This window comes from Dermacentor albipictus, chromosome 9 (assembly GCF_038994185.2).
Source record: "Dermacentor albipictus isolate Rhodes 1998 colony chromosome 9, USDA_Dalb.pri_finalv2, whole genome shotgun sequence".
Classification (NCBI taxonomy): Eukaryota; Metazoa; Arthropoda; class Arachnida; order Ixodida; family Ixodidae; genus Dermacentor; species Dermacentor albipictus.
Genome location: NC_091829.1, coordinates 49,984,854 through 50,011,525, shown reverse-complemented (window position 1 = coordinate 50,011,525; position 26,672 = coordinate 49,984,854). Strand labels below are relative to the sequence as shown.

General features: G+C 45.1%; 1 protein-coding gene across 1 annotated transcript in view; it reads left to right on the top strand.

Moving 5' to 3' along the window:
- LOC135911937 (neprilysin-4-like) overlaps positions 1–26,672 on the top strand; it is a 186,215-nt gene that overhangs the window by 127,084 nt on the left and 32,459 nt on the right. The window contains exons 10-11 of the mRNA XM_070525674.1: positions 14,832–14,867; positions 25,439–25,477. Of these exons, the coding sequence (XP_070381775.1) occupies positions 14,832–14,867; positions 25,439–25,477 (75 nt within the window). The remainder of the gene's footprint in view (positions 1–14,831; positions 14,868–25,438; positions 25,478–26,672) is intronic.

Sequence of the window (26,672 nt, the reverse complement as noted above, 5' to 3'; positions counted from 1 at the left end):
CGTCTTTCTGCTTCACAGACAGGCCAGAAGTACCGTTATGACCAGCGCCATCACGACGTGGACTACGAACCAGGTGGTGCTCTTGTGCTAGTTTGGTATCAAACCCGGCGTGTTGGTCTTTCGGAGAAACTCCTCTCGCGATACTATGGCCCTCACCGCATCCTTCGCCAGGTGACCGTTGTCACAAATGAAGTGCCTCCGCTGGATGCCACGGTGCCTTCACCTCTCTCTGACATCATACACGTCAGCCGCCTCCAACCTTACCTTTCTCAGACTGATGAGCCGCACCAATAAGGTGCTTTTTCCGGCGGGGGTGATGTTACAGTCGGTAATGTGGGAAGAAGAGGACGCTGATGGTGGCCTCAGAGACGACGAAGAAGAGTTCGCTGCTCTACGCTTGTTGACTCAGCCATTAAACGCCATTTGAGAATAGACGCATGCTTCCTCCTTCCGTAACAATATTAAGCCAGTAGTTTCACATCTTTTGGATTCTTTTTTATGGCGTTTTTCAACCGGTAGTTTTTACGTTATGACGCTGCATTAGCAACGCGCACGTTACAAGACATATCGTTACATGAGGTCACTCCAAGGTATTATTAGGTAGTTACCAGTTCGCCAGTAATGCGAACAATATTGCAAAGAAAGTGGTATGTCACGACGACTGAATGAAATAAGTTTGGATTTATTAGGGTTCAGGGATATCAGCCCATCATCATACCATTCTAGGTGGTGGTCATGGCCTTTCTGTAGTATTATTTGGTTAGATGGGCTAGTAACGGTTCGGTAATTAGAGTCGTCAATAAACATGCAGATTTTTGAAGCTGCGTATATGCAAGGCTACATCGTTATTGCATAGTAGGAATAAAGAAGTCCGTGGGCAAAGCCTTCAGGTACATTGGATGTTGCTGATAGCACGCTAGATAAGTGCTTGCTTGTGAATACTATTTGTGAACGGCATTATATCACTCTTACATTGCATGGGATTTACCTCAAAGGCGCTTGCCTTCTCACATGGTCTACGGGGTCGACTGGCGTTACTGACTATTCGTTAGAGCAATCCAAGCATCCTCTTGGTCGCGAAAACTGAAAAAACACTGATGCATGCTAGAACATTTCCTCGTCTTTGTAAACGCTGTAGGTATAAGAAAACGTGAGAAGCACGAACCTCGAGGTTTAAGCCTACGTCACTCAGTTGCTGCTTTATCTCTGTGTTTAATATTTATTTTATCTCTGTGTCTAATATTTCGTGGTATCCCTGACACAAAAGAATCATGGCAAGAAACCGAGACCAAGTTAATATCAAGGATTAAATCATTCTTCGATACATTTCCAGATGACACCCTCCATCGCGCACATCGCCTTGGCCCTTTCGATCCTAACAAGTGTCGCCCCATAGTTGCAAAGTTTTCGCATTCGAAAACCCGGGAGAAAGTGTTCGCGCTGCGCGATCAATTCAAACAAAATAACCTTACTATTAGCGAAGACTTCTCGGTTCCCACCCGCGTTGCTCGCAAAAAGTTAATAGAGTTCGGTACCAGTCACCCCGGTTCCCCCAACTTTAAACTCCGCTACAATAAATTGTTTCTGAACAATAAGTGTTATATTTACGACGCGTCTACCGATAGCGTCCGCGAAAGAGCGCAGAATGCATCTGGCACATTACAGAATCATTCGGTTTTGACTACGTGCGTGACAATAGGGAAGCGTAAGGGGTAGTGGCCTAACATCACAAAAAGCTTTACCTTACTTGCCTATTCTTTTTACAAATATAAGAAGCCTTGGGAATAAATTTCATTCTTTATCTTCGGCAATCGACACGTGCGATGCAAAAATTATTGCCTTGACAGAAACTTGGCTTCCTGCACATGTGCGCGATTATGATACTTTCTGTGGCGCCGGCAATTTCGCTGTCTACCGCTGTGACCGATCTGCACGTCGAGGAGGAGGCGTCCTTCTCGCAATTTCTAAAGATATTCCATCACTTCATATAGATATTAACACTGAACTTGAAACCACGTGGGCTTGCCTAACTCTCGGTCACACAAAGATAATCCTCGGCGTTTGCTACCGCTCACCCTCGTCATCTGCTACTTTCACTGAACAGCTACACGATGCTATTAATCTATTTTTTTCCCGTTTTCCTACAGCACCGTTATTCTTACTCGGCGATTTTAATTTTCCAAATTTAATATGGAATACGCATCCACCCACCATAAAGCCTTTTTCCGTTCAGGCTAAAGATTTCTGTACACTGTGTTCCCTATTTTCATTTTCCCAACTTGTGACTCAGCCTACCAGATCATCAATCAGAACCGCTAACACGCTTGATTTAATTCTAACTAATCGACCAGAACTTGCTTCCTCCATAACATACCTACCTGGTATTAGCGACCATACCTTAATGACATTCGGTTTAAAAGTCTTCCATCCCAAAAAGATAAAAGTTAAGAAAGTAATACGCGATTACAAGAAAGCCAACTTTGAAGCCATTAACAATGAACTATCGTCATTTATTCAAACATTTTTTGTTGATTTTGAGAACCGTACGGTCCAGTCAAATTGGGATATATTTGTAGACCAAGTACGCCTATTAAGTGAAAAGTTTATTCCTAATCGCATCATCACTTCTAATCCTCAATCCCCTTGGTACAACTCTTATATAAAGCGCCTATCTAACAGAAAAAAACGTCTCTATCGCTTAGCTAAATCATCTGCAAGTAAAACAACTTGGAAATCCTATAACGTTGCCAATAATCTGCACTTAACTGCACTAAAAAATGCTAAAGACAATTACTTATCCCATACATTACCTGACATGCTTACGACAGATATCCGAAAGTTTTGGCGCGTCATTAACCCGTCTTCTGATAGCTCGATCACCTTGAAAGATGAGTCTGGTGAAGTTATTTCAAGTGAAGCTTGCGCAAACATTCTCTGTGAATCACTTGCAAATAATTTTTCCACTTCATCGAACATTGATCTACCACATACAGAACACTACAACTATCTCATTATGCAACCCATAGCTCTTGACTTTGCAGGTATTGCTAGGCTGATTCATGATTTGCCTTTAAACTCAGCTCCCGGTTATGATACCATTAATAGCAAATTTTTGAAAAACACTACCACATACTGTTCTGTAATACTTGCTAATATTTTCCAGCAATCAATAAACACTTGTACTCTGCCAGCTCAATGGAAAATAGGGAAGGTGGTTCCGTTGCATAAGTCTGGTAATAAAAGCTCACCCCTGAATTACCGCCCGATTTCGCTTACCAGCACCTGTTGCAAACTTCTTGAACATGTTATATTTACTAATCTCGTTGACTTTCTTGACTCGAACACATTTTTCACCTCTGCTCAACATGGTTTTTGCAAAACATTCTCATGTGAAACGCAACTAATATCTTTCACTCATAGATTACACTGTATTTTAGACCGCGCCTCCTGTGCCGACTGTGTATTTTTAGACTTCAGCAAAGCATTCGACAAGGTTTGCCACAAACTGCTCCTATTCAAGCTGAGTCTTTTAAACCTTGACAGTAACCTGCTGAAATGGATTGAGTGTTTTCTTACTAACCGTTATCAATTTGTTACTGCGAATAATTACGATTCATCATTGACTGAGGTTCGTTCTGGTGTGCCTCAGGGATCAGTACTAGGGCCCCTACTGTTCTTGATTTATATTAATGACCTACCTTCTTCATTGACATCTCAAATTCACTTGTTTGCTGACGATTGCGTGATATATCGTGAAATAATTACTAACGACGACACTAATGCTCTTCAGTTTGACTTGGACTACGTGATTGATTGGTGTAACACTTGGCTTATGGAACTTAACATTAATAAATGTAAAGTTATGCGCGTGCAGAGGAACACCTCAAGTACTCTTTCTACTTACTATCAAAATAAAATTCCTTTAGAACCCGTTAACTCATACAAATACTTAGGAGTTCATATAACAGCAAAACTAACCTGGAACATTCATACTGAGTACATAATAAGTAAAGCTAATAGCATGCTCGGTTACTAACGCCACAAGTTTTCCAAAGCACCATCATCCTTAAAATTACTACTTTACCAGTCATTAGTGCGCCCTAAATTAGAATACGCTGCAGCTGTGTGGGACCCATACCATGAAAACCTTATTTCCTCACTCGAGCTTGTCCAAAATAACTCAGTCCGATTCATATTTTCAAATTATAACCGTACCGCTAGCATAACATCAATGAAGGACAATCTATCTCTTCCATCACTTGCATCTCGTAGAACAATAGCACGTTTGACACTGTTTCACAAATTTTATTACAATTCCTCCCTTCACAGTAACTTCATTTCTCAGCCTCATTACCTATCGAGCCGCATCGATCATCGCCATAAGGTCGGACTTCAAACAGGCAACACTAACACTTTCAGTCAATCTTTCTTTCCCAGATCATCACAACAGTGGAACCACCTTCCCTGTGAAATTGTATCTATTGTCGACAACAAACTGTTTCGTAAGGCTTTAGCTAACATTGTATAATTAGGAATTATTAACATGTTATTTCATTGACTTGCCGTACTTACAGGCGACTAAGGACGACACTGGTTAACATCGTACTAACAGGAATTATCAAGTTGCTACTTTGTTTACATTGTCTGTCGTACTTACAAATAATGTGCAAGATATAAGATAGTATTGTATAATTAGTAATTACTAACACACTGCATTGTTTATTTTCCGTACTTTATTGTTATACTTCCCGTTTTCACACTCCCCTCTGTAATGCCTTCGGGCCTTGAGGGTACCATAAATAAATAAATAAATAAATAAATAAATAAATAAATAAATAAATAAATAAATAAATAAATAAATAAATAAATAAATAAATAAATAAAGATGCGTAAATGATTTTCCCAGAAATAAACTTTTATCTAGGTTGCCGGCGAACAGTCAATTTATTTATCGCCGACTCGCTTTAGCGGTGTTTCCTCCAGATATGGAGGAACTCGCTCACCTATTCACCTGCTTGTTTACAAAAATAAATTAAACGTGGCAATTCCTTACGACTACGCAAGTGCCGACTTAACATTTGTTTGTATCGGAATACATGTCACGTTTTTTACTGGCATCTATAATACAAAAAATGCAAAAAAACACGAGTAGCATTAATGGTACGCAGTAAAGTCAAGAGAATGAACAAGGCCCCTGATTCTAGAACCATTATCATTACAAAGATTGTGAACCACTGTTAAGTCAACGCCAAGGGCTAAAGACATTGCGGACAATCTCATCTTAATAATGACTTAGGCCCGCACATCAATGGCACTCATAGAGTGAGCCCCCACTGCGAAAGGACGAACACCGTCGAACGCGAGCAAAGTCGTTTTCACCACATGTAACGTACATAAGAATGGCTTTTTTTGTTTAGTGCAACAAAAGTTTTTTTTTTTTCATCATCAATAATTGGGCATCTGCAATGCTCATCACATGAAACAGGCGTTATGTTGCGGAGTTACGTAAACGACACGCCACTGCCACCTACACAACCATCAATAAAATCCGCCAAATAATCTAGAAGTTTTTCAACGAAGAATTTTAAGTAGATGCAGGTGATGTTTCTTTAGGTGCTGAGACACGCAATTGGTAGTCTGTAGGGAAAATAGAAATTAAAATAACTTCTACTGAAACTTCTCATAAAGATGACATAATGACCCCTCATACGTAGTACCTACCCAGGTGCTTAGCAACTGAAGGCAGGCGGGCGTAACCTTCAAGGTTCCGTCTCACTGAAATTAAAAAAGAAAGCAACCCCTTGGCGGTGAAATCTTGTTGTCTCAACAAGATCTGCTTACGGCATGCCGAAGACACTGCGAGAAATTTTCTATGAGAGACACTCCTGTAAAATTATATTCACTCAAATCGTTTTCAAAGTGGTCTACTGCATGCTTTGACTAACCTGTAACCCATAGCCTATTTGTGCTTCTGTACCATGCAGGATCTCAAGCCCCATAGTACAGTAATGTTCCACAATTACATCATGCAATCCCGTTGAGTATTCGCAAACACGCTACGTCCTAAAGCACTAAGTATAGGCGTCTGTTGTGCAATGTTTTATATAGTGGATTGTGTCCTCTCTAGTACTCAAAGGTTTGTTCCTGCAAGCCTGAAAAGGAGCCTGTGAAACCTCACTTTACCACTAACAAGCTTTCATACATAGCGATGCTCAGCTTCAAACCAGCAACCTCGATGAGTTTTGAGACTCGCTGGCTGCACTTTCTTACGCTTCTTAACTTTATGAAAGCCAGACACTTGCTTTCTATAATTGACGCCGAAAGGAACGAGGAGAAAAGCATGCATGTTTTTCCGCATGCTTCGTGCTGATACAGTGGTGCTATAAGAATTCCATAAAGCCGACAACCCTTTGCTGCAGTGAGGCGACACTGGTTTTCGGACGCCATTCCGCGGAACAGACACGGGCATGCTCTAGTAGGCGGCTACGTAACCCTACCACGTTTTTGTATGTTTTGCAAAGTTTCGGAAACATTCCTTCACTCAAGTTCGCCATGCCCTCTCATCGCCACTATGCAGGCAGCGTGCCCTTGCGTGCAGTTCCGGCCGTATGGTATAACTATTGTATAATTGCGCAGCATTCAATATGATGTTGAATGCATCCACTTCACCAGTGAACTGAGCCACTACGTGGCCATGCCGAACACTTACCCATATTTTACACTAATCTTAAGGTTATGTGCAGCTTAAGGAATGTTTACTGCGCACACACGGCTAGTAATTCATTATTTACACTCATCTGCGACAGCCTTGTAGCAGTGAGCTGTGTCACTTGCTAAAGCAATGCATACGACAGCAGTCACCTTTGTAGAGCCAAGGATAATAAGGGTCCTTGTGATAAGCTGATGCAGTCATGTGACCATATACTCCAGCATTTGCGAGGACATTTCGACCACGAAAGCTGGCCACGCCGGATGTCTACACTAGTACACAACTAATATCGCAGAATCTCACGCTTCGATGGCTCGCTTCTTTTTTGAGTTGCTTGAAATGATAAAATTGGTAATGACGCAGGAATGGTGTGAAAGTGCAGACTGCTGCTCTTAAGGATTCTCACCTTCGTCGCTTTCGCTTTGTAGTAGTCAACGATGCCTTCGAGGTGCAAGAGCAGGAGCATGGAGCATGTCGACATATTCAAGTTATCGCATTTCCGAGAATGCAATTTGTAATCCCAGGATGATGTCATGCAACAAACACACCATGCACATGTTCACTGAGGCTTGCACGTACAAAGAAAGCTTATTGAGACCGGTAGTAGAGCGCGCACGGGTCACCAGATACCCACAAGCTGCGATGTACAAAACACTATGAGGATAATAGTTAACAGGGGTTGCGGGAGGTTTGGCAAACTGTAATGGTTCCAGGAGTTACATTTCAGAACGTGTTTATTTGCTTCAAAACAGAGGCACAATTAGGACTTCATAGTAACCAAAGGTCATTGGGGCGGCTCGCATTGGGTACTCATAAGTATACTACATATGAAGCCCTGCTGATGACGTGGGCTGAATAGGTTTTGAAGCGAGGGAAGCTTAGAGTAAAATTAATTTCGAGACCTACTAAGGAATCTGAAATAGAATATATGGGTTGCGAGAGTATTCATCTATTGCTACAGAAAAAACGACTTACAGTGCAGGAAACCAACTAGAAAGCTTACAATCAAGTATGGGACGGGCCCCGCAGGGGCGTCTGCGTCAGCAGGCGTTTGGTGTGTTGCGCCACCACGTACCCGAGCACACGAGGGTTGGACCCTCCCGCGTGTAGCCGTGCGTGGCTTAGCCGTGTCTGGGGAAAAGGGAATCCGGGGGGTTGAGCCGATGCTGGGTGTTTGGACCTTTAAGGCCCCCCGGTGGAGGCAACACACCCCTTTGGCCTCTGATTCACATAGACGGCACCCCCGGACTGACCCACCCGGGGGAAATCGGTAGTTGCCTTTCCCTGTCTCTCTCTCCCTCCAGCCTTCGTCTTTTTCTCACTTTCCATCTTTCCTGTCTTCTCCTAGCTTCCCCTTCCAATTTTTCCAGGCAGCAAGGGTTAACCTTGTGTGAATAGCCAACCTAGGTTATTTCATATTTGGTTATAGTGATGACGTACAGCTGGCGTTTACAGGACCTGTTCATACAGTCCCTGTAGCGTCCCGTCATAGGGCTCCATGGTGGGTGGCTGGCGTTATTGCCTAAAACTACATTTTTCTATGGCAAGTTCCTTCCCTTCAATTCCTGATCGCCCTAAAAAAAGAGGGCGCACCGAAGATGTATTCCAGTTCTTTGGTCGTCAAAGACCGAACTTCCCACGGTACCATGTCATCCACTCTGAAAAATCTGATAAACAAGTCCGAAATATCTCCCCTTTCCTAGTTTCCAAGTCCTTAACTGATGCCCTTGGTCCAGGCTACAACGTATCAAGGCTGGCAAGTGGTTATCTCCTTTAGAACTGCATGATAAGAAACAATACGAAAAGTTGCCCAGTCTAGTGTCATTGGGGGATGTTCCACTCACAATAACTCCACACCGCCCTCTGAACACCACCCGCGGCGTTGTCTCTGATGATGATTTGCTCCAGCTGACAGAGGCTGAGCTCTTGGAGGGCTTCAGTGAGCAGAACGTAGTCAATGTCAGAAGAATTAAGATGAGAAGGGATGGCAAAGAAATTCAAACGAAGCACCTAATACTCACATTCGCTTCAAGTATTCTGCCCGAGTCTGTGGAGGCCGGGTACATCAAGCTCCGTGTCAGGCCGTACGTGCCAAACCCACTCCGCAGTTTCAAATGCCAGCGCTTCGGCCACAGTTCGCAGAGTTTCCGAGGCCGCCAAACTTGTGCTAAATGTAGTGCCCAAGAACACACCACTGAAACGTGTGAGAAGGCTTCCCACTGTGTAAACTCTGATGGGGAGCACGCCGCGTACTCGCGGTCGTGCCCCTCCTGGATGAAGGAAAAAGAAATAGTAACGATCAAAGTGAAAGAGAATATATCGTTCAAAGAGGCACGAAGGCGAGTAGCATACCTGCCAAAGAAAACCTTTGCCGAAGTGGCGCGTCAGGGGGCAGCGTCACAACGGCCTCCGGCGGCTGTCCGACCCAGAATAAGTGCGTCGGCAGCTACGCCATCTGCCCCCGCGGCGGTTGCAGCTAGCGCTGCTCCGTCAACCGAGGAGAGGGGACCACCGACCCCGAAGGTGGGCGCAGCCGAGGCTGCCTCAACCTCCCAGGTCCCTTCCAGCGCAGGCTATGGCCAGCGCAGCCAAATCCCCCAGGGAGCCCCATCGACCTCCGGGCTGGTGGGCGCAGGGGTGTTGCCCTCGAAGGCGGGACCCTCGCTGGTAACTTCCCGCTCGCAAGAGCAAGTGTCCGGCGCCTCACAAGAGGCAATGGACACTACACCCATCCTCAAGGCGTACCAAGCGCCTAAGGAGCGGCGAGGCTCCCTCGAACGCTCCAGAAAGGGCAGAACCCCTGTTACAGGGCCTCGAAAGGGCTCTGTAATTTAATCTGTAATGTAATCTCCATAATCACTACTTCTGTTTCTGTACACACAGCACCTATTTACTACCAACATGGATACACAGATAATTCAATGGAACGTCAGAGGTCTCCTTAGAAACCTTGATGATGTACAAGAACTCATCCACAAACACAATCCAAAAGTGCTGTCTTTACAGGAAACACAGTTAAAATCTACACACATAAGCTTTCTCCGAAAGTACGTTACGTTTCGCAAAGACCGCGAGGATGCTGTCGCAGCATCTGGCGGTGTAGTCATTATTGCTGACAGAAGTGTAGCGTGTCAGCATCTAAAGCTCCAAACGGCCCTTGAGGCCGTGGCCGTTTGAGCCGTACTTTTAAATAAACTCATTACAATCTGTTCTCTGTATATACCACCAAATTGTCACCTTCACAGACGCGACTTAGAGTCATTAATAGATGAGCTCCCGGACCCGTATTTTATTCTTGGTGATTTTAATGCACACAGTACTTTGTGGGGCAATTCACGCTGTGATGCGCGAGGTCGCGTCATTGAACAGGTGCTTTTTTCCTCTGGAACATGTCTCTTGAACACGAAGGAGCCCACATATTTTAACTTGACCAACAAGTCATACTCTGCCATAGATCTTAGCATTTTATCGCCGACGCTTTTACCCTATTTTAAATGGAATGGGCTTAAGAACCCGTATGGGAGTGACCACTTCCCAATAATCCTAACTACCCCGAAACAAGATCAACTTCCCCCGCAGGTCCCTCGGTGGAAAGTTGACTCAGCCGATTGGGAACAATACCGAACTCTTACACATATGACTTGGGCTGCGATGTCCAGTATAACCATAGGTGACGCTGTTAGATATTTTACAGCTTTTATACTTGATGCCGCATGTAAATGTATTACTCAAGCGAGTGGCATGGGTTCCAAACGGCGTGTTCCCTGGTGGAACGATGCATGCAGGCAAGCACGGAGGAACCAGAACAAAGCGTGGGCGATATTTCGCGATTCTCCAACTGCTGAAAACCTGGAAAACTTTAAACATGGAGAACGCAAGGACAACGCGCCGACAAGCAAGACGAGAGAGTTGGGCGAAGTTCATATCAAGCATCAACTCGTACACAGATGAGACAAAAGTCTGGAATAGAGTGAAGAAAGTTAATGGGCAACAAACGTATTTCTTACCTCTAGTAAATAGCCACGGAGAAAGCCTTGAAGACCAAGCTAACTTTCTCGGTGCACATTTTGAATACATATCGAGCTGTTCACGCTACTCCGAAACCTTCCTAAAATACAAAAAACAAATAGAACAGCGAAAATTAGAAAGAAAATCTGCTAAAAGTGCTGCGTACAACGTTGCATTCTCTATAGCAGAACGGCAGGCAGCCCTAAACTGTTGTAATACATCCGCCCCAGGTTCAGACCGCGTAATATAGGAGATGTTAAAACAACTACCATCCGAAACACAGAAAACCCTCTTTTACCTATACAACGTTATTTGGTCTTCCGGCGAGATCCCCTCTGTTTGGAAGGAGGCTATTGTAATTCCAATCCTAAAACACGGAAAGCATCCTTCCTCTGTATCGAGTTGCAGGCCTGTAGCATTAACAAGTTGCCTCTGCAAAGTATTCGAAAAAATGATTAACTGTCGCCTACTACACTTCCTAGAATCAAAGAAATTGCTGGACCCATACCAGTGTGGGTTTCGGGAGGGTCGATCCACCACTGACCATCTCATACGTTTCGAGGCACGTATACGTGAAGCTTTTGTCCATAAGCAGTTTTTCTTATCAGTATTCTTAGATATGGAGAAAGCCTATGATACAACGTGGCGGTTTGGGATTTTGAGAGACCTCTCACAGTTAGGTATACACGGAAATATGTTCAATGTTATCGAAAGTTATCTGTCGAATCGGACATTCCGTGTTCCAGTGGGCAATGTTCTGTCAAAGAAATTTGTACAGGAAACTGGAGTGCCGCAGGGCGGGGTGCCCAGCTGCACGCTCTTTATAGTAAAAATGAATTCTCTTCGTCTACACATACCACATAACATCTTCTATTCAACATATGTTGACGATGTGCAGATAGGTTTTCAATCAAGTTCTCTTGCAATCTGTGAGCGACAGGTCCAGCTTGGTCTTAACAGGGTCTCCAAATGGGCTGATGAGAACGGGTTCAGACTGAACCCACAAAAAAGCACCTGTGTCATTTTCTCTAGAAAAAGAGGCCTGCACCCTGATTCTGAAATTGTGTAGCAAGGTGAGCGTCTGCCCGTAAACAGGGAACATAAATTCTTAGGCATAATTTTAGACGCGAAACTGACCTTTGTACAGCACATAAAATATCTTAAAAATAAGTGCATGAAAACAATGAATATCTTAAAGGTGCTCTCACGCACAACCTGGGGCAGTGATAGAAATGTCTCATGAACTTGTACAAAAGCCTCATACGCACATGACTAGACTATGGAGCCATAGTTTACCAGTCGGCTACTCCAACTGCTCTAAAGATGCTTGACCCTGTCCACCACTTAGGAATTCGCCTGTCCACAGGCGCTTTTAGAACAAGCCCAGTGGAAAGCCTGTACGTTGAATCGGATGAGTGGTCACTGCATCTGCAGAGAACATATTCGTCTTTCATGTATTTTCTTAGAGTGAACGGAAACAGTCATCATCCCGCGTATTACACCATAAATGATTTGTCCAGTTGCCAACTTTTCCGCAACCGGCCCACAGTGGCACAGCCTTTCTCCATGCGTGTTCTTTCTCCATGCCTTTCTCCATGCCTGAAGAAACAAGTGTTCCGCTGCTTGAATACCACCTTATGTCCCCTGCTATACGTCCCCCGCCGTGGCAGTGGCAACCAATAGACTGTGATACATCTTTCGTAGCTGTTACAAAGCACGCGCCTGTCGCGCATATACGAATGTACTTCCTCGAGTTACTGCACAAATACTCCACTCCTGAATTCTTTACAGACGCATCGAAGTGTAATTCTGGCGTATCTTACGCAGCGGTCGGTCCATCCTTTTCAGATGCCGGTGTTCTGCACCCTAACACAAGTATTTTCACAGCAGAGGCCTACGCGATATTGGCTGCCATTAAACACATTAATGAATTTAATATCCCAAAGGAAGTTATATACACAGACTCTTTGAGTGTTGTAAATGCTTTGAAAACCGTCAGGAAATATAAAAACCCTGTAATTCTATCGCTTTACACAGCATTATGCACAACCTATGAGTCCAAACAGCATATCGTCGTATGCTGGGTGCCGGGGCACCGAGAGATAGAGGGAAACGTGTTGGCTGACGAGCTAGCCACATCCGTCCACGCGAATGCTTCCAACACTTCCACGACTGTTCCTGTAATGGACCTCAAGCACTCAATAAGAAAAAAGCTAAGGGCTTTCTGGCAGCGCTTGTGGGACAAACAAACATAAAATAAACTACATGTTATCAAGCCGTATCTTGGCAACTGGCCGCCGGTATCAAAGAACCGCCACACAGAAGTAACACTTTGCAGACTCAGGATAAGACACACATACAGCACACACGCATACCTCTTGTCCGGTGGCGATTCACCCATGTGTGATAAATGTGGTGAGCCACTTACCGTGCTTCACATCCTGCTGCAATGCACTGACTTAGACGCTAATAGGTAAAAGCATTTTCCATTACCACACCGTCAACAAATTCCCCTTCATCCTCTAATAATCATAGGTATGGAACCGCTCTTTAAATATCAATCCTTGTTCGCATTTTTAAAAGATGTAAATAGTTTTCATGTCATATCACCAGGAAATCCGTAGCACGGCCTCTTAACTGAGGTTTCTGCTGCGATAACTGCACTAAAAGAAAGCACCTGCCTCCCAGCCTTTGGGCTCAAAGGCCTCCCGGAGGCTTAGGTGGTATTTCCATATTCTTGCATTTTAGCTCCACGATCACTTATTACGCGTACTAGATCCATAAACAACTATATGTATCTCTATCATAATTTTATATTATATATCATTTTACGCTTTTATGATACCGATTGATTCTAGGACACTTTACAGCCATGTCACATCCCACCATCGCAACTCACAAATCAGCGCTTAACACAACATTATCAGTCATGGTGCTCTTTGGCCATACTTGGCCCTTGCGCCATTAAACAATACACATTCATTCATTCAAGTATGGAACGGCTGTGGTAAGCGACATGGAGACAAAAAAAACGAGTGTGCTTAACCAAGTAAACAAGCCCTCTAAGTCAGAAAGGCTGAAATTATGGGTGGCGGACATGAGTAACAGATAAGAGCTAAAATAAAATGAGGAAAAAAATATTATCATAACCCAAAGTGAAGCTCTATACTTTTCCAAATGAGATCAGGGCCGCCATCTTGTACACGTTCGAAAAGCCGACATCTGATTTCGCCTGACGCGATTGGACTAGATTGGCCTTGGCCGTGATATGGGCGCAGCCTGGACAATCGCACGAGGCGAAATCGAACATCGGCTTTTCGAACGTGTACAAGATAGCGGCCAAGGATGGCTTAGAACGCGTAATTAAAAGGGAGTTACATCAAGGAAAAAAACGCATGTGCTTCCTGCAGTAAATCTAGGGAAAGGATGGAATACGTTTGTTGGAATGAGAAGATATCTGCCCGGTGGTCGATGTAGGCTCCGTTGGCCTGCTTGAAGCCCATGTATTAAGAGAGAGCGGGGGCAAATAAATATGTGCACAATAGCGATCAGTAAAAGGCAGTCGGGATTTCTGTGGCAGAGAAGTACAGAGACCACAAACAACGGAGGGGTACGAACCTAAAATTCCTTATAAGGGTTCATAAATTTGGACGCTGGGAATTTCGTCTGCAAAAAATAAACAAAATAAAATAACTAAGAGATTCGGCGAAATAAGAGAGGCTTTGTGGATGCTCATAGCATTCATCCAGCCCTCCATTCATCCATCTACGCATGTCATTAACCGTCCTGCATCTCTATAACTCACGGTATGCACGGGAGCGCAACGTGCGCACAGGGTTTCCGAAATTATGCAAAATGTTTATACTAACTTCACTATATATGTCTCTGAAAGCCCCTGCAACGTATCGATTCATGCAAAAATGTATGCTAGTGTATGCAGAAGGGATAACTTTCAACTAGTCCTCGTTGTACCTGTTTTATGGGTTAGTTGAAAGCTCTTTCTTTAACAGTATTCACTTTCGTTATATGTAAAACACTGTTAATGAACTAAAAGTATTCATTTTTAGTATACACAAAACGCTGTTAAGAAACTAAAAAAAACACTTTTTTTCAGGAATACGAAGCCTTCTTTAGGAATAAAACTTTATACGTAAGTATAACTTATATGTCATTATTACTACGCAGACTACAAACTATATGCTATCTCACCACATTGCTTATTATCTACAGTGCACATAGACAAGCTTGTTCGAACATCGTAGTATCCAAGAGAGAGAAAATCCTACATAGTTACCCGGAATCTATGTCTGTCCAGCCCTAAATAATAAGCGGCGGGAACTTTTGAAAGTATTTGCCTATTATTTTTTTTAGTTTGATAATGTTTGGACAGAGCTCTTCACAGAACAAAATTCCTAAACGAAGAGCTTTTCATGATTCTTAGAGCGGAAATCAAAACACCAAAATACCAGGAACATTGCCGTTTGTAAGCCTACAGTAATACAATAAACGAGAAATATATTTAGGTTGTTCCTTGAGGAAAGCAACATTTCATATATCGCATATTATACAGCACTCATTTTTTGATTAGTCATTGGCTGTTTTGTATATAGCAGATTTCTTTTTCTCGCGAGAGAACACTTTTGCTGTCGTAGTGTATAGTCGCACGTATGGGCTGTGTTGTTTCTTGGCGCCATATTTATGACTGTGAAATGAACTAATATGCTATCTGGCTGCCAGTAAAGGTAGCATAGGGCATACCGCCTTCCGAGACCTAATGATACCATCAACACAAAAAAACTCGCGATACAGCCTTCTGTTTCTCGATACGTGCTATATAGAAGTGTTTTTCCGAGCGTGAAAGAAGCCTGCGAATACACACAGAGTACCTGGAGTGGCCAATCAAGCGGCCAATCGAGCTGCAATTTTGCGTGTTATGATCTGTTTCCTAGGCACTCGAACCGAATATGGGTAATATAACGAGCAGCTCTCCAAGTCATCACTTGGCTTCGCAATGATACAGCTGCAGAGAAAGTGTATGGATATGAAAAGTCGTCCTAATTCCACGCAACCATTGAAGCATCGAAGGCATCCAATGAGGGATGCCTTAACCACACCAGACAAGGCGAGTTACGTGATCAAGGACACCTCAACTTTATTCTCACTGCCATCGAAAATTCCAACGCGGGATCCCATTACGGGCATTGACACCATGTAAGCTCCCCAAAACATAGGCGGCGAACATGCGCACCGCCGGGAAGCATTCGCGTAGCGCCATGGCCAGAGATTGGCGGACGCCCCAGGGAGCCAAGAAGTGTATTTAGACGTGGCTACCAACCCAAGCACCAGTGAAGTAGCCATCACCTAGCGGGCAGTCAATTCATGTGCGACGCATCTGACATTTACGAGGGCTGATGCCGGCCTGACCGACCGAACTTTAACTCGGGGCAATAGCCTGAGCAGAAAACATGGTCTAAGCCTGTACGCTGGTAGAACACAGGTGTACACATTGCTATAGAATCTGAACGGCACTCCTCTAATTCTCACTACATGGCGTCTTGCGCAGTACTTGTCATCCTTGTCAAGGACGTCTGGCGTGTGATGGCCCGAGAGGTTGCTGTTACACTGCATTGGATCACTAGTCAGCCGAACACCGTTGGAAATGACCGAGCCCATGAGGTGACGCGTGCGCTTCTTTCCAATCGCTTTTTGTCCCTGGATCCTTCAACATCCTTTGCCACCAACACAAGCGGCAGGATGAATGGACTGCCGTGTGACCTTCACAAACATTTTGGAGCAACAGCCAACCGACGCAAGAGGGAAATCAGTTTGACCGTTGCCCAAGACCAACTTTTCGCGTATCTATCCCGGTCAGACAAAGTAATGCTGCATAGGCTCCACTTCAGCTTCGTCATCAAAGCGGTAGCTTTGGAGCTGCGGCAGTGGTACAAAAACCACGCCCGGGAAGAGCCCTTCTTTTCCCTTCTCCTGGGTCTCATGCGTAACAGGAAGCCGGCCCTCCACAGCCTCCACACACCAAGAAACACGACTGGAACCACATAAGTGCACAAATTTTAGCTTAAGCATGTGACCGACCACAGCCAATCTGTTTTAGCAGTACCATTGCCACAATGAAAACCGTGACCATCACCTCAGAAAAGTGCGGATGTAGCTCAAGTACGAGGAATGGGTTAGACCAGCGACCGAATCAGCTCCTTCGAACTAGGCCACTGTGGACGTTCCTTTATCTTTCGCTATGGATGCGCAACTTAGGGAATAACTCTTTATATATACGAGTATCGGCCTTGGGACCTGCCTTCGACGAAGGCGCGTCCCGAGGCGAATCCCGTTATTTTTTCTACGTTCTTCTATTCTTTGACAATGTCACTGCCGGATCATGTGATTCAACGCTTCACTGATATTGTCAACAGCAGCAGCAGCATCATCGCAAATTCCACCCGGACAAGGCTGACGTCGAACTGTTGAGAAAGCACAATGCCCGCACCTACCGTCAAACGTTATTGCTTCAATATATCTCTATATAATTAGTGAGTATGCTATGCAGTATACTAAGCATCCATTATAGAACTCCGAACCAGGACATTACGGCTGGCTTTGTCCAACGACACGACCACACCACAGGCTCCGCCTCTTTCATCGCACACCACTTGCTCTGGATTGGTTCGCCAGCAAGACCTGGTGATTTTCAGTGGCACTGTTGACAGTGGCGTTGAGGTTTCACTGTCGTCACGACAAAAGGTAAGCGCTCAGAACTAATGGACATATGTCACTGAATTCCCCAACGCTGTTTTTACCGCGCGGATGTGGTTAACGTCTGGTTTAAAAGCCACGAGAAATCTTTTAAACATGTTTCACTTTCAAGACCTCCTTCACTGAAGTCTTGGAGAGTCCTGTGACTGCTGTGTGTGCCATGCAGGCCTGTGTCGTTTTTGAAATACTGCTCGATCAGTCTATATGGGAGTTATAACTAGATGCGCAAAACAGCGGGGCTCAACTCGTGGAATTGGCTCGAACGGTCCACGAACACCTCGCTGGCCTTTGTTCGCTCTGACCAATCAGCATATCTCACGTATATAAAGGAATCTGTACAGGACAAAGTGCAGGAGGAAGTACTGGATGAAGTTTCATAGATTGTGAAGAGGCTTCTGATTCAGTATATATACTCACACATGTTGTGGGAGTGTCGGGGTACATCTGCTACAATGGCAGTAGCTCCGGTGGCTCTTGCGTCGCAGTGGGCCGCCGCTCTGCGCAGCTCCAACCTCTAGACACAAGAATGGGCTGTCCAGCAAGCCCGAGAGGCGGCGACGAGGCAAGGCCTCGAAGTCCCCTCATGGGAGACCTGAGCCCAAGTCGTCAAATTTGCCGGATTCAGAATAAAGTTGTTTCCATCCATCAAGGAATACAGGAGGGATACGTGAATATCATGGAAACTACCTACAAAGATGCCACAGCTTATTTCGGTCTCCACAAGAAAAGTACAAAGTTACCTAGCAAGAAAGGGGTCAGGCAAGCAGACACAATCTCTCCAATGCACTACATTGCCGTAAGAGGATATGCAGCATCTCGCAAACGGGCAACCTGTTGACTAAATTCCGTCTCACTGTAATGAAGTTTGTGTGCTGAAGGCTAATGAAGCTTAAACAAGACAAGTAACCAACCACGGCAAAAAGCAGGCAGAACGAAGAACATTCCAAAGTTTCTCTAAGTCCATGGGTACATGGTCTCTCCGACAGACTAAAGTACTAGCATGAAACTACGGAGTAAAGATGGGTATTTTGGCAAAGAACAAAATAGGAAGTGTATGTTCCAGGATAAAACAAAAGTTTGAGGGCAAAGTATCATTTCAAGAATGAGTGTACTGCAAGTTACGGGCATCAGTTTATTGAATGTATAAAGAATATTGTATATAGAATCCCTAAGTCGGGCGGACATGTGTACGTCAAATAAACCAGCAGATGTGTTAACATAAGATTAGGTTAGTTTAAAGGGAGGCACTACCACATATTTGGTCATGCATTAGAGCGCGCGCAAGGGCACACCCTGCTTTGAGCCCCTCTCCAAAACAGCCATCCTATTCAATCACTCTGTTAAAATCTCGAGGGAAATTGTGGAAGCGTTTTACATTTCACAGCACAACGAAGATTGTGTGAGTGACCCATCCATTGCTATTTTAGATAAAGTGATATCGCGGCCTTTCTTGTATCTATAACATTCCAGACAATACAGGTTTCCACTGTATGTGCCCTAGAATCCCCTGAGATTTTTGGGTAGATCTGTATGCTGTTTCTGGAGCTGTTTCCGGAAAACAAAACCAGTTGTCGGAAGCGCTAGCCCTTGTGTATTTTTCTTTGTGCCTTTTCTTTTAGTTCAGCGCAATGTTTCACTATTAGTCAATTCCAACTAGGCCGGCCAGCAGTTATGCTTCTAAATATGGAGTGGCGTATTCCAGCCACGCGTATGAATAAAGCGGGAACCCAGTATAGTTTCAATGAGAAACAATGCCTAAGCATCTTCTCGGTCCTTACCAGGTTTTGTCACTACTCGTACGACTGCAGTTTCGACGTTGTCACAGATAACCACCATCTTCCTTGGCTCTCGACTTTGAAAAAATACATCATGACGCCTTACTCACTGGTCCCTTCACCTTCAAGAGTTTGCCATCAACATTGCCTACTTTTTCGGCTATAAACATGCGGACGCCGACGCTCTCCCATTCCTCCCTGCCCTTAGACGCTACTTGTGTTTCATCCCTAGCGTAATTTCTCTCGCCTCGCCAAATTGACAGCATAACTTGACAGCAGTGTCACGACCGCTGGATAGCTGCCTTCCTTGTTTTCGTTTACGCTACGCCGACACTTCCGACCTCCTGCGCACTCAACCGGTGAGCTAGTCATTCTGCTATTTGCGACGAACTTCTCTATCTGGGCAGCGGTGCATCTAATGGCCACAAATACCTTGCAACCTGCGTTCTAAAATCGGACCCGTCTTTCCACGTCCTCCCTCAGTGTTCACATGTCGGAGTCTTAGAAACGTCTGAAAGCTCTCGGCCATGCTACTACTGGAACGGAACGTTCACGTTCGTTGGCAAGTTTATTCACTCGTGAGCGGACTGCCAACGTCTCAAATACCCACCTTACCGTCCATTAAGTCCCTTGGAACCTCTTCCATATCTCCGCCCAACTCTGCTACCTGGTGAGCACTGATCTCTCTGGGTCCCCTCTCCTATCAACTGCGAGTTACGCAGGGACATCGTCACCATCCGTTTTCTTACGCGGTACGCACTAATTGCAGGTGTGCCTACCGCAAAGGCACACAATGCCATTTCTCTCTTTGTACTTTGTTTTTATGCGAGAGCGTTAAAGAGCTCGTGTGGCAGAAAAGCCGGCGCTGGTGGCGTTGGCCGTGAGCGAAAAAACTCCGGAAGGCGATTCATATATGAAAACAACTTGAAAGATGGGCTGGGTGGGAATCGAACCAAGATCTCCGGAGGGTGAGACTGAGACGATGCCACTCAGCCATGAGTTCGGTTCTTACGGTACAAAAGCGCCTCTAGTGAATGCGTTGTTGCCTTAGAAACGTGCCGCCTAAAGCTATACTGCGGTGTATATCGGTAATTATGAGCTTGTAAATTACACAAGTCGCAGGTAAACGAGTAGCGCAGTACGTTTCCGCTACATTCTTCTGCGCTTGGCGCACACGCAGAGCGATCTTGCGGCCAACACAGAAGACTACCTCCTCGCAATGTACGGCACTGCCCTGACAGGTGGTGCGCTACTCGCCCGCTTCTCCCATTCGTCTCGTTTGAGAGCATTGGGGCCGTGCGGGGACCGGTGCGAGGATGCCCCAATACCCTTGCCTTTAATAAGTTTTCTCGCTCTTTCCCCTTCTACCTTCCAGCGTGCGTCACTGGAACCCTCGTGTTTAGGTGACGCGGCTCCTCTTTCCACTCCCAGCGCGATTCCTAGGTGAAGCGCCCGACGCGGGACGCCTCTGGCGTGATCGCTGCGCCGTAGCGCGTCTGGTGGGAAATCCCCTGCGATGTGTGCCGTGCTGCTGGCGAGGAGTCATGCGTCTACGTGGTGCTCCCAATTGAGATAGAGGACGATCCCATCGAGACGTCAGCCCCATGATCGCGTCCGCCTTCATGGCGCCTCGCAGCCCCGCTGTCTGTGCCGATCACGACGTTTGGCTCGCGTAGATCGTTTCTCCTCCGAGACACCGAGTTCTTTGGTTCGTTCCGCTTGCTCAGGCGCACGTTTTGTCTTTGTGTGACTCAAGAGCATGCAGAGCGAATGAGTGGGTGGTGCGAACAGGGTGTGATAAACGCTATCGCGTTCCACTCCTGAAGGCGAAGCTTATGCGTCCTCCAAGTTTTTATTCTTCGTCATGGTCCTCCTCGTTGTCGCCTCCGCGTTGTCAGCCCCATGATCACGTCCACCTTCATGGGGCGTCGCAGCCCAGCTGTCCGTGCCGATCACGACGTTTGGCTCGCATAGATCGTTTCTCCCTCCGAGACGCCGAGTTCTTTGGTTTGTTCCGCTGGCTCAGGCGCACGTTTCGTCTTTGTTTGACTAAGGGGCATGCCGAGCGAATGAGCCGGCGGTGCGAACGGGGTGCGATAACGTTATCGCGTTCCACTCTTGAAGGCGAAGCTTAAGCGTTCTCCAAGTTTTTATTCTTCGCCATGGTCCTCCTCGTTGTCCCCTCGGTGACACAGGGTGGATCTTTTTGTGTCACGCTGTGGAAGCCCTCCCGGCTCAGTGCCAATTCATTCATCGCACCACCTCGACATTCCACGCTCATATCAATAGGCTTACCGAGTGTTTTAATTGTACTCTGGGTGATATGCTTGCCATGTATGTTGTTACATGCCATTTCCGTATTCCGAAGAAAGTGCTCAGCAGGACGATGAAAACGATGATCGAAAGAGCTCGTTCGAGTTTTGTGGTTATTCTGCCATCATGGCTGTGACTTCACTCTGTATGTCTTGTTTATATATAGTTGCCTAATCTTTATCTACGTCACATTATTGGTGAAAGTGAGGGTTGAGAACTCGTTATGACGAAGCTCCGCAGTGGCCGTCGCTTAGATGTTTCCACAATGACAGAAGAGGCGGCCTATTCCTCAGCGGCGGCAACGTCAACTGTTGTCCTTGCGCAGCTAAGGGATCCGGGCGCGTTTTCCAGTACCGACGTCGTCGATATTGACGACCGGTTGGACCTGCACGAGCGCAGAAGTAAAAACCGATGGGACGATATGGTCATGTTGGCGAATGTTATATTTTTCTTAAAAGGAACAGCAGAGGTCTGGTTCGGGAATCATGAAGTTGAAATCAAAGTTGGAATTCCTGCACTCAAAAGATGCGTGATCTCTTCGGAACGACCATTGGTCGTACGGCCGCGGCGAATAAGGCCCTTGCGTCCCACGCTCAGACATCAACGGAGTACTATCTTACTTCTATACAGGAGGGGCTGGCCCTGTGTCGCAAGGCGAAAGATGGCATGATAGAGTCAGACAAAGAAGAGAGATAGTACTCTACGTTTAAAAGAGATAGCAGATGACGCAATCAGACTTCTCATTTGAAAGGCCTGCAACACGATCGACGCTATCATACGGGAGTGAAAGTGCTTTGAGAACGACAAAAGCTGACGCATCGCTCACCGGTTCATTTGAATGCCTAACATGGCAGCAACATCGCCATGCGAAAACGTACCTCCACCGCAGGTGCCACTCACCGCGGAGCATGTCACCAAGATTAGCGGATGCGAAATTGAGGCCATGTCTCCTATCAGGCCATTGAGTCTCCTATCACGTTTTCTAACGTGCCGCCTCGGTGAGCTGGCGTAAAACCTTGAAGGGCCCGGATTATTGGGAAAGAAGTTTCGAAGACAGGCCTATGTGGCAGTAAGGGGTACAAAGAAGGACCAAGCAGCCTTTTTAGGCAGCTAGGAGGCAGAGAGACGGTCCCGTGCGATGTTACGAGCCGTTTGAACACGAGCAATAGTTTCGCGAGCATATTCTGTAGCGGCGTGGGGGGCTGGTGGAAGTAATGTCTGAAAGGGCAAAGTGGGGTGGCTGGCAAACAAAGATAAAAAGAGGAGAAAGCAGGCAGTGTCGGGGGGAGGGGGAAGCGTTCTATACGAATGTACCATAATGCAAGCTTTTGTCCCAGTCACAGCGACCTGATGAAACGTCCATGAATATAGTTGTGATGAGCGTGCGGTTGAGGCGTTCTGTAAGACCATCAGTCTGCGAGTGGTAGGTGGTGGTTAGCTTGTGACGTGTGGAACAAAAGCGAAGAATATCGCCGACAGTGTGTGAAAAAAAAAGACAGACGGTCATGTCTCAGTAGCTGCCGTTGAGTGCCGTGGTGGAGGATGACGTCATGAAGCAAGGACTCAGCAACGCCCATGGCTCAATTGGTCGGAAGTGCCCGAGTCATGGCATATCGCGTCGCGTAGTCAGTAGCTACGGCGATTTACTTGTTCACGAAAGAGACGTCGGAAATTGCCTAACGATATCAAGGCCGAAGCGGTAGAACGGTCTAGCCGGAATGTCTATAGGCTGAAGTGGGCCGGCAAACTGCAAGCACGAACGCTTGCAACGTTGGACGGACTCGCAACAAAAACGTACCGGTGCACAGAACGGTAAAGGCCTGGCCAAAAGAATCGATGTCGCACTTGGTCTTATGTACGGGATACTCCATGGTGGCCGGCTGTTGGAATATCGTGGAACTGGTGGAGAAGTGTAGAAAGGAAGGTTGTATGTACTACGAGCAAAAGCGCAGGACCGTTGGTGTAGGTATTGGGACGGTAGAGAATATTGTCGAGAAGCACGCACAGGTGGAGGGAAGGGTCGGAGGGATTAGAATTTAGGTGATCGGTGATGGACGGCAAGTTTGCATCACTCAGCCGTTAATTGCGTATATTGCTGAAGAGGACGCAGAATCTGAAACCGGGGTGGTGAATTTGGGAGGGCCCACGGAGTGACATGATAGGCACTCGGCGTCCTGGTGTATTCTGGAAACATTAGCGGCCAGCGACCGAGATGTCCAGTTCTGTCTTTGAGGGACGACTACCAGCACAGCTCATAGTGGTCCATGATTACCGAAAAGGTGCGGCCAAACAAGTACGGGCGAGATCTTGCGACTGCCCAAACAAGAGCGAGGCATTCGCGTTTAGGGATTGAGAACTTGCGCTCTGAAGGGGAAAGGAGGGGAATGGAGTAGGCGATGATAAGGTGTTAGCCTTGTTGCTGCTGTGCAAGGATAACGCCGATGCGGTGTCTACTGGTGTTTGTTCTTACCTGTGTAGGCACTGTGGTGTCAAAATGCGCGAAGATGAGAGAAGTAGTAAGCAATCTTGTGAGCGTTTGGAATGGATCGGCTTGTTGAGCAACCCGTGAAAATGTGATTTCGTTCTTCAGGAGCTGCGTTAGTGGACGGGCCATATCAGCGAAGTTCTTGACAAAACGAGGGAAGACCACAAGCCACCAAAGCTCCAGATGTCTTTGGCCGAAAGTGGCACAAGGATCTCTTTCACGATACTAAGTTTGTCGTGATCAAGTTAGACGCCGCGATAACTCATGCGGTAACCTAGGAACGTAATTTCACGTCAGCTGATGATGCACTTCGAAGAGTTCAACTGACTGCCAGCACGTCGGAAAACGCCCAGCACTGCTGATAGGCGAGTGATGTGGCTCTTTAACATCAGGGTGGAGCTTTGCGTCGATCCGTACTCTCTTGCACGTGTAATCATGCGAGCGACAATTAAAATTTGGAGTCAGAAATCTCGGAGCAGAGATACGCTAGAATCATTCTTCAAAGTGATACTGTGTAGAAATGCGACTGCCTCTAGCTTTTCAATACAAACCTAACCACTTACTGCAGTAAAAAAAAAGTTAATTATTCAATTTTAGTCCATTGGGCTGCTGACAGAAATAATTATCACCTCACTTTGTGTCCCCCTGGCCACATAATTTAGTTGCACAGGTGGTCTTCGCGTGGCCCCCATTGCCTATTTTTAAGAAAACTGTGAAGCCTAATTTAGCCTGATCAGCATAAACCATGTATAATGACTAGAGTACATGCAGCTACAAAATCATCAGGGAAAGCGCTTAACGATAGTACAGAAAGAAGGAAAATTTGCCCACAAATCGGAATCGCCTATTCCTTTTACAAATGCTTTGCCTGATATATAGAATCATTAAGGATGGTTTCTGTATTATCCTTTTTAAAAAAGCACGACTACTTAGGAGGCTGACCGCACTTATTACTGACCTCAAACTTTCAAAACTTTACTGCTACTCTCTACGTCAATAATATTCACGGTGGAAGTTAATCTTTCCTTAATAGACTATTATAAAGCACAGGCTTCACAGGGGAATTGCTTTTGCCTCTGCCAAATGATACGCCGTACCCGCTTGCGCAGGCAGTATAGCGTTAAGCGATAACTTACCGAGAACTGGATTGAAAGGAACTTTTTATATAAAGTAGGGCTTATTTTCGCATAAAAAAATTATATCTCGGTTCCTCTATCTCAAGCACTGGAACAAAGTTTACCGCAGACTCTCATTTCATAATATAGCGTATTCATCATCTATGAGATATGCGGAAGTGCCTGGTAATACAGATAATCTTTATTGTAAGAGGCTGACTGATGCTCAATAATTCCGTTGATGTTATTTTTTTCCCCTCAATAGTCCTTCTGCAGGCTTGAAGCCGTGACGGGGACGCGTTACGTAAGTAGATAACTGTTTTTCTGCTTAAGAATTACCATGAGAGAACTATTTACTGTGTTTACATTTACCATTTACGATGGTAAGCTGTGAAGCATAAGTAATACTGCATGTTTGGGTTAAGCGGAAAGAAGGGTTTAGATACCAATGAAGATGATAAGTTAATAAAATAATTTCTGTGGTCCCAATTTTTTTACAGTACTTACTGCTATATAACATGCAAAAATGTTTATAATGTTATTATGCTATTATGAGCTTGTTTATTGTTTATTGTTATTGGTCTACACATTGTATTTGCTGGTGTATTAATTTTCCATCGTGTGTGCATACTCCTTTCATTATACTGATGTTTATTTTTTCCAGATTCCATACTAATATTTTACGGTATTTCCGCCTTACACTATGCCTTCTCGAGGGCCTGTAAGGTACATGTAAATAAATAAATAAATAAATAAATAAATAAATAAATAAATAAATAAATAAATAATAAGATTATCGGACATATTTCAAGCTTACTACTTGAAACAAGAAATCGCATTTTCCTTCTTCAGTTAAAGATAACGCGTGGAAATGCCCTTGATAAGCCTACACACAAGGATGAAATGCAAAAGCCACCCGCATCAAGATTGTCTGACGATTTTATAAAGAAAAATGGTTTATTTGTATGAAAATATTTGCATATCTCTGTATCATTTTCACCACTGCTTCGAATGAAGGTAGAGTGGCTGTTCTGGGTATCGCAGAGCGCAGTATATAATTGTTCCACTGCTTTTACTACATGATCCGAATTGATGATATTACCATGCTTATATATAAGTGCACACTTGCATTGTCCTATGCAAATATTTCCTTTCACTGATTTCATGCTGCCTCCATTTTTACTACTTGCCCAATCTTTCCCAAGTTATAATTTCGAATATGCCTTGGTTTTTTCATGGTGATCAGTGTTGACACTTCAGCGATTTCTATCTGATCTTTTGAGTTGGATCTTTTTATGCTTCGCCGTTTGCATCGGAGTACAATCAACCTCTTTATATGGCTTTCATAGATTAAGAAAAGGTGTTTGGTACAGTATAGGTACCAGCAGTCATAGAGGCGTTCTGTAGTAAAGGAGTACAGGAGGCATACGTGAATATGTCCGACTATCTACAAATATTCCACAGCTACTTGTGTTAAGTAGAAAGTTACCTCTTAATAA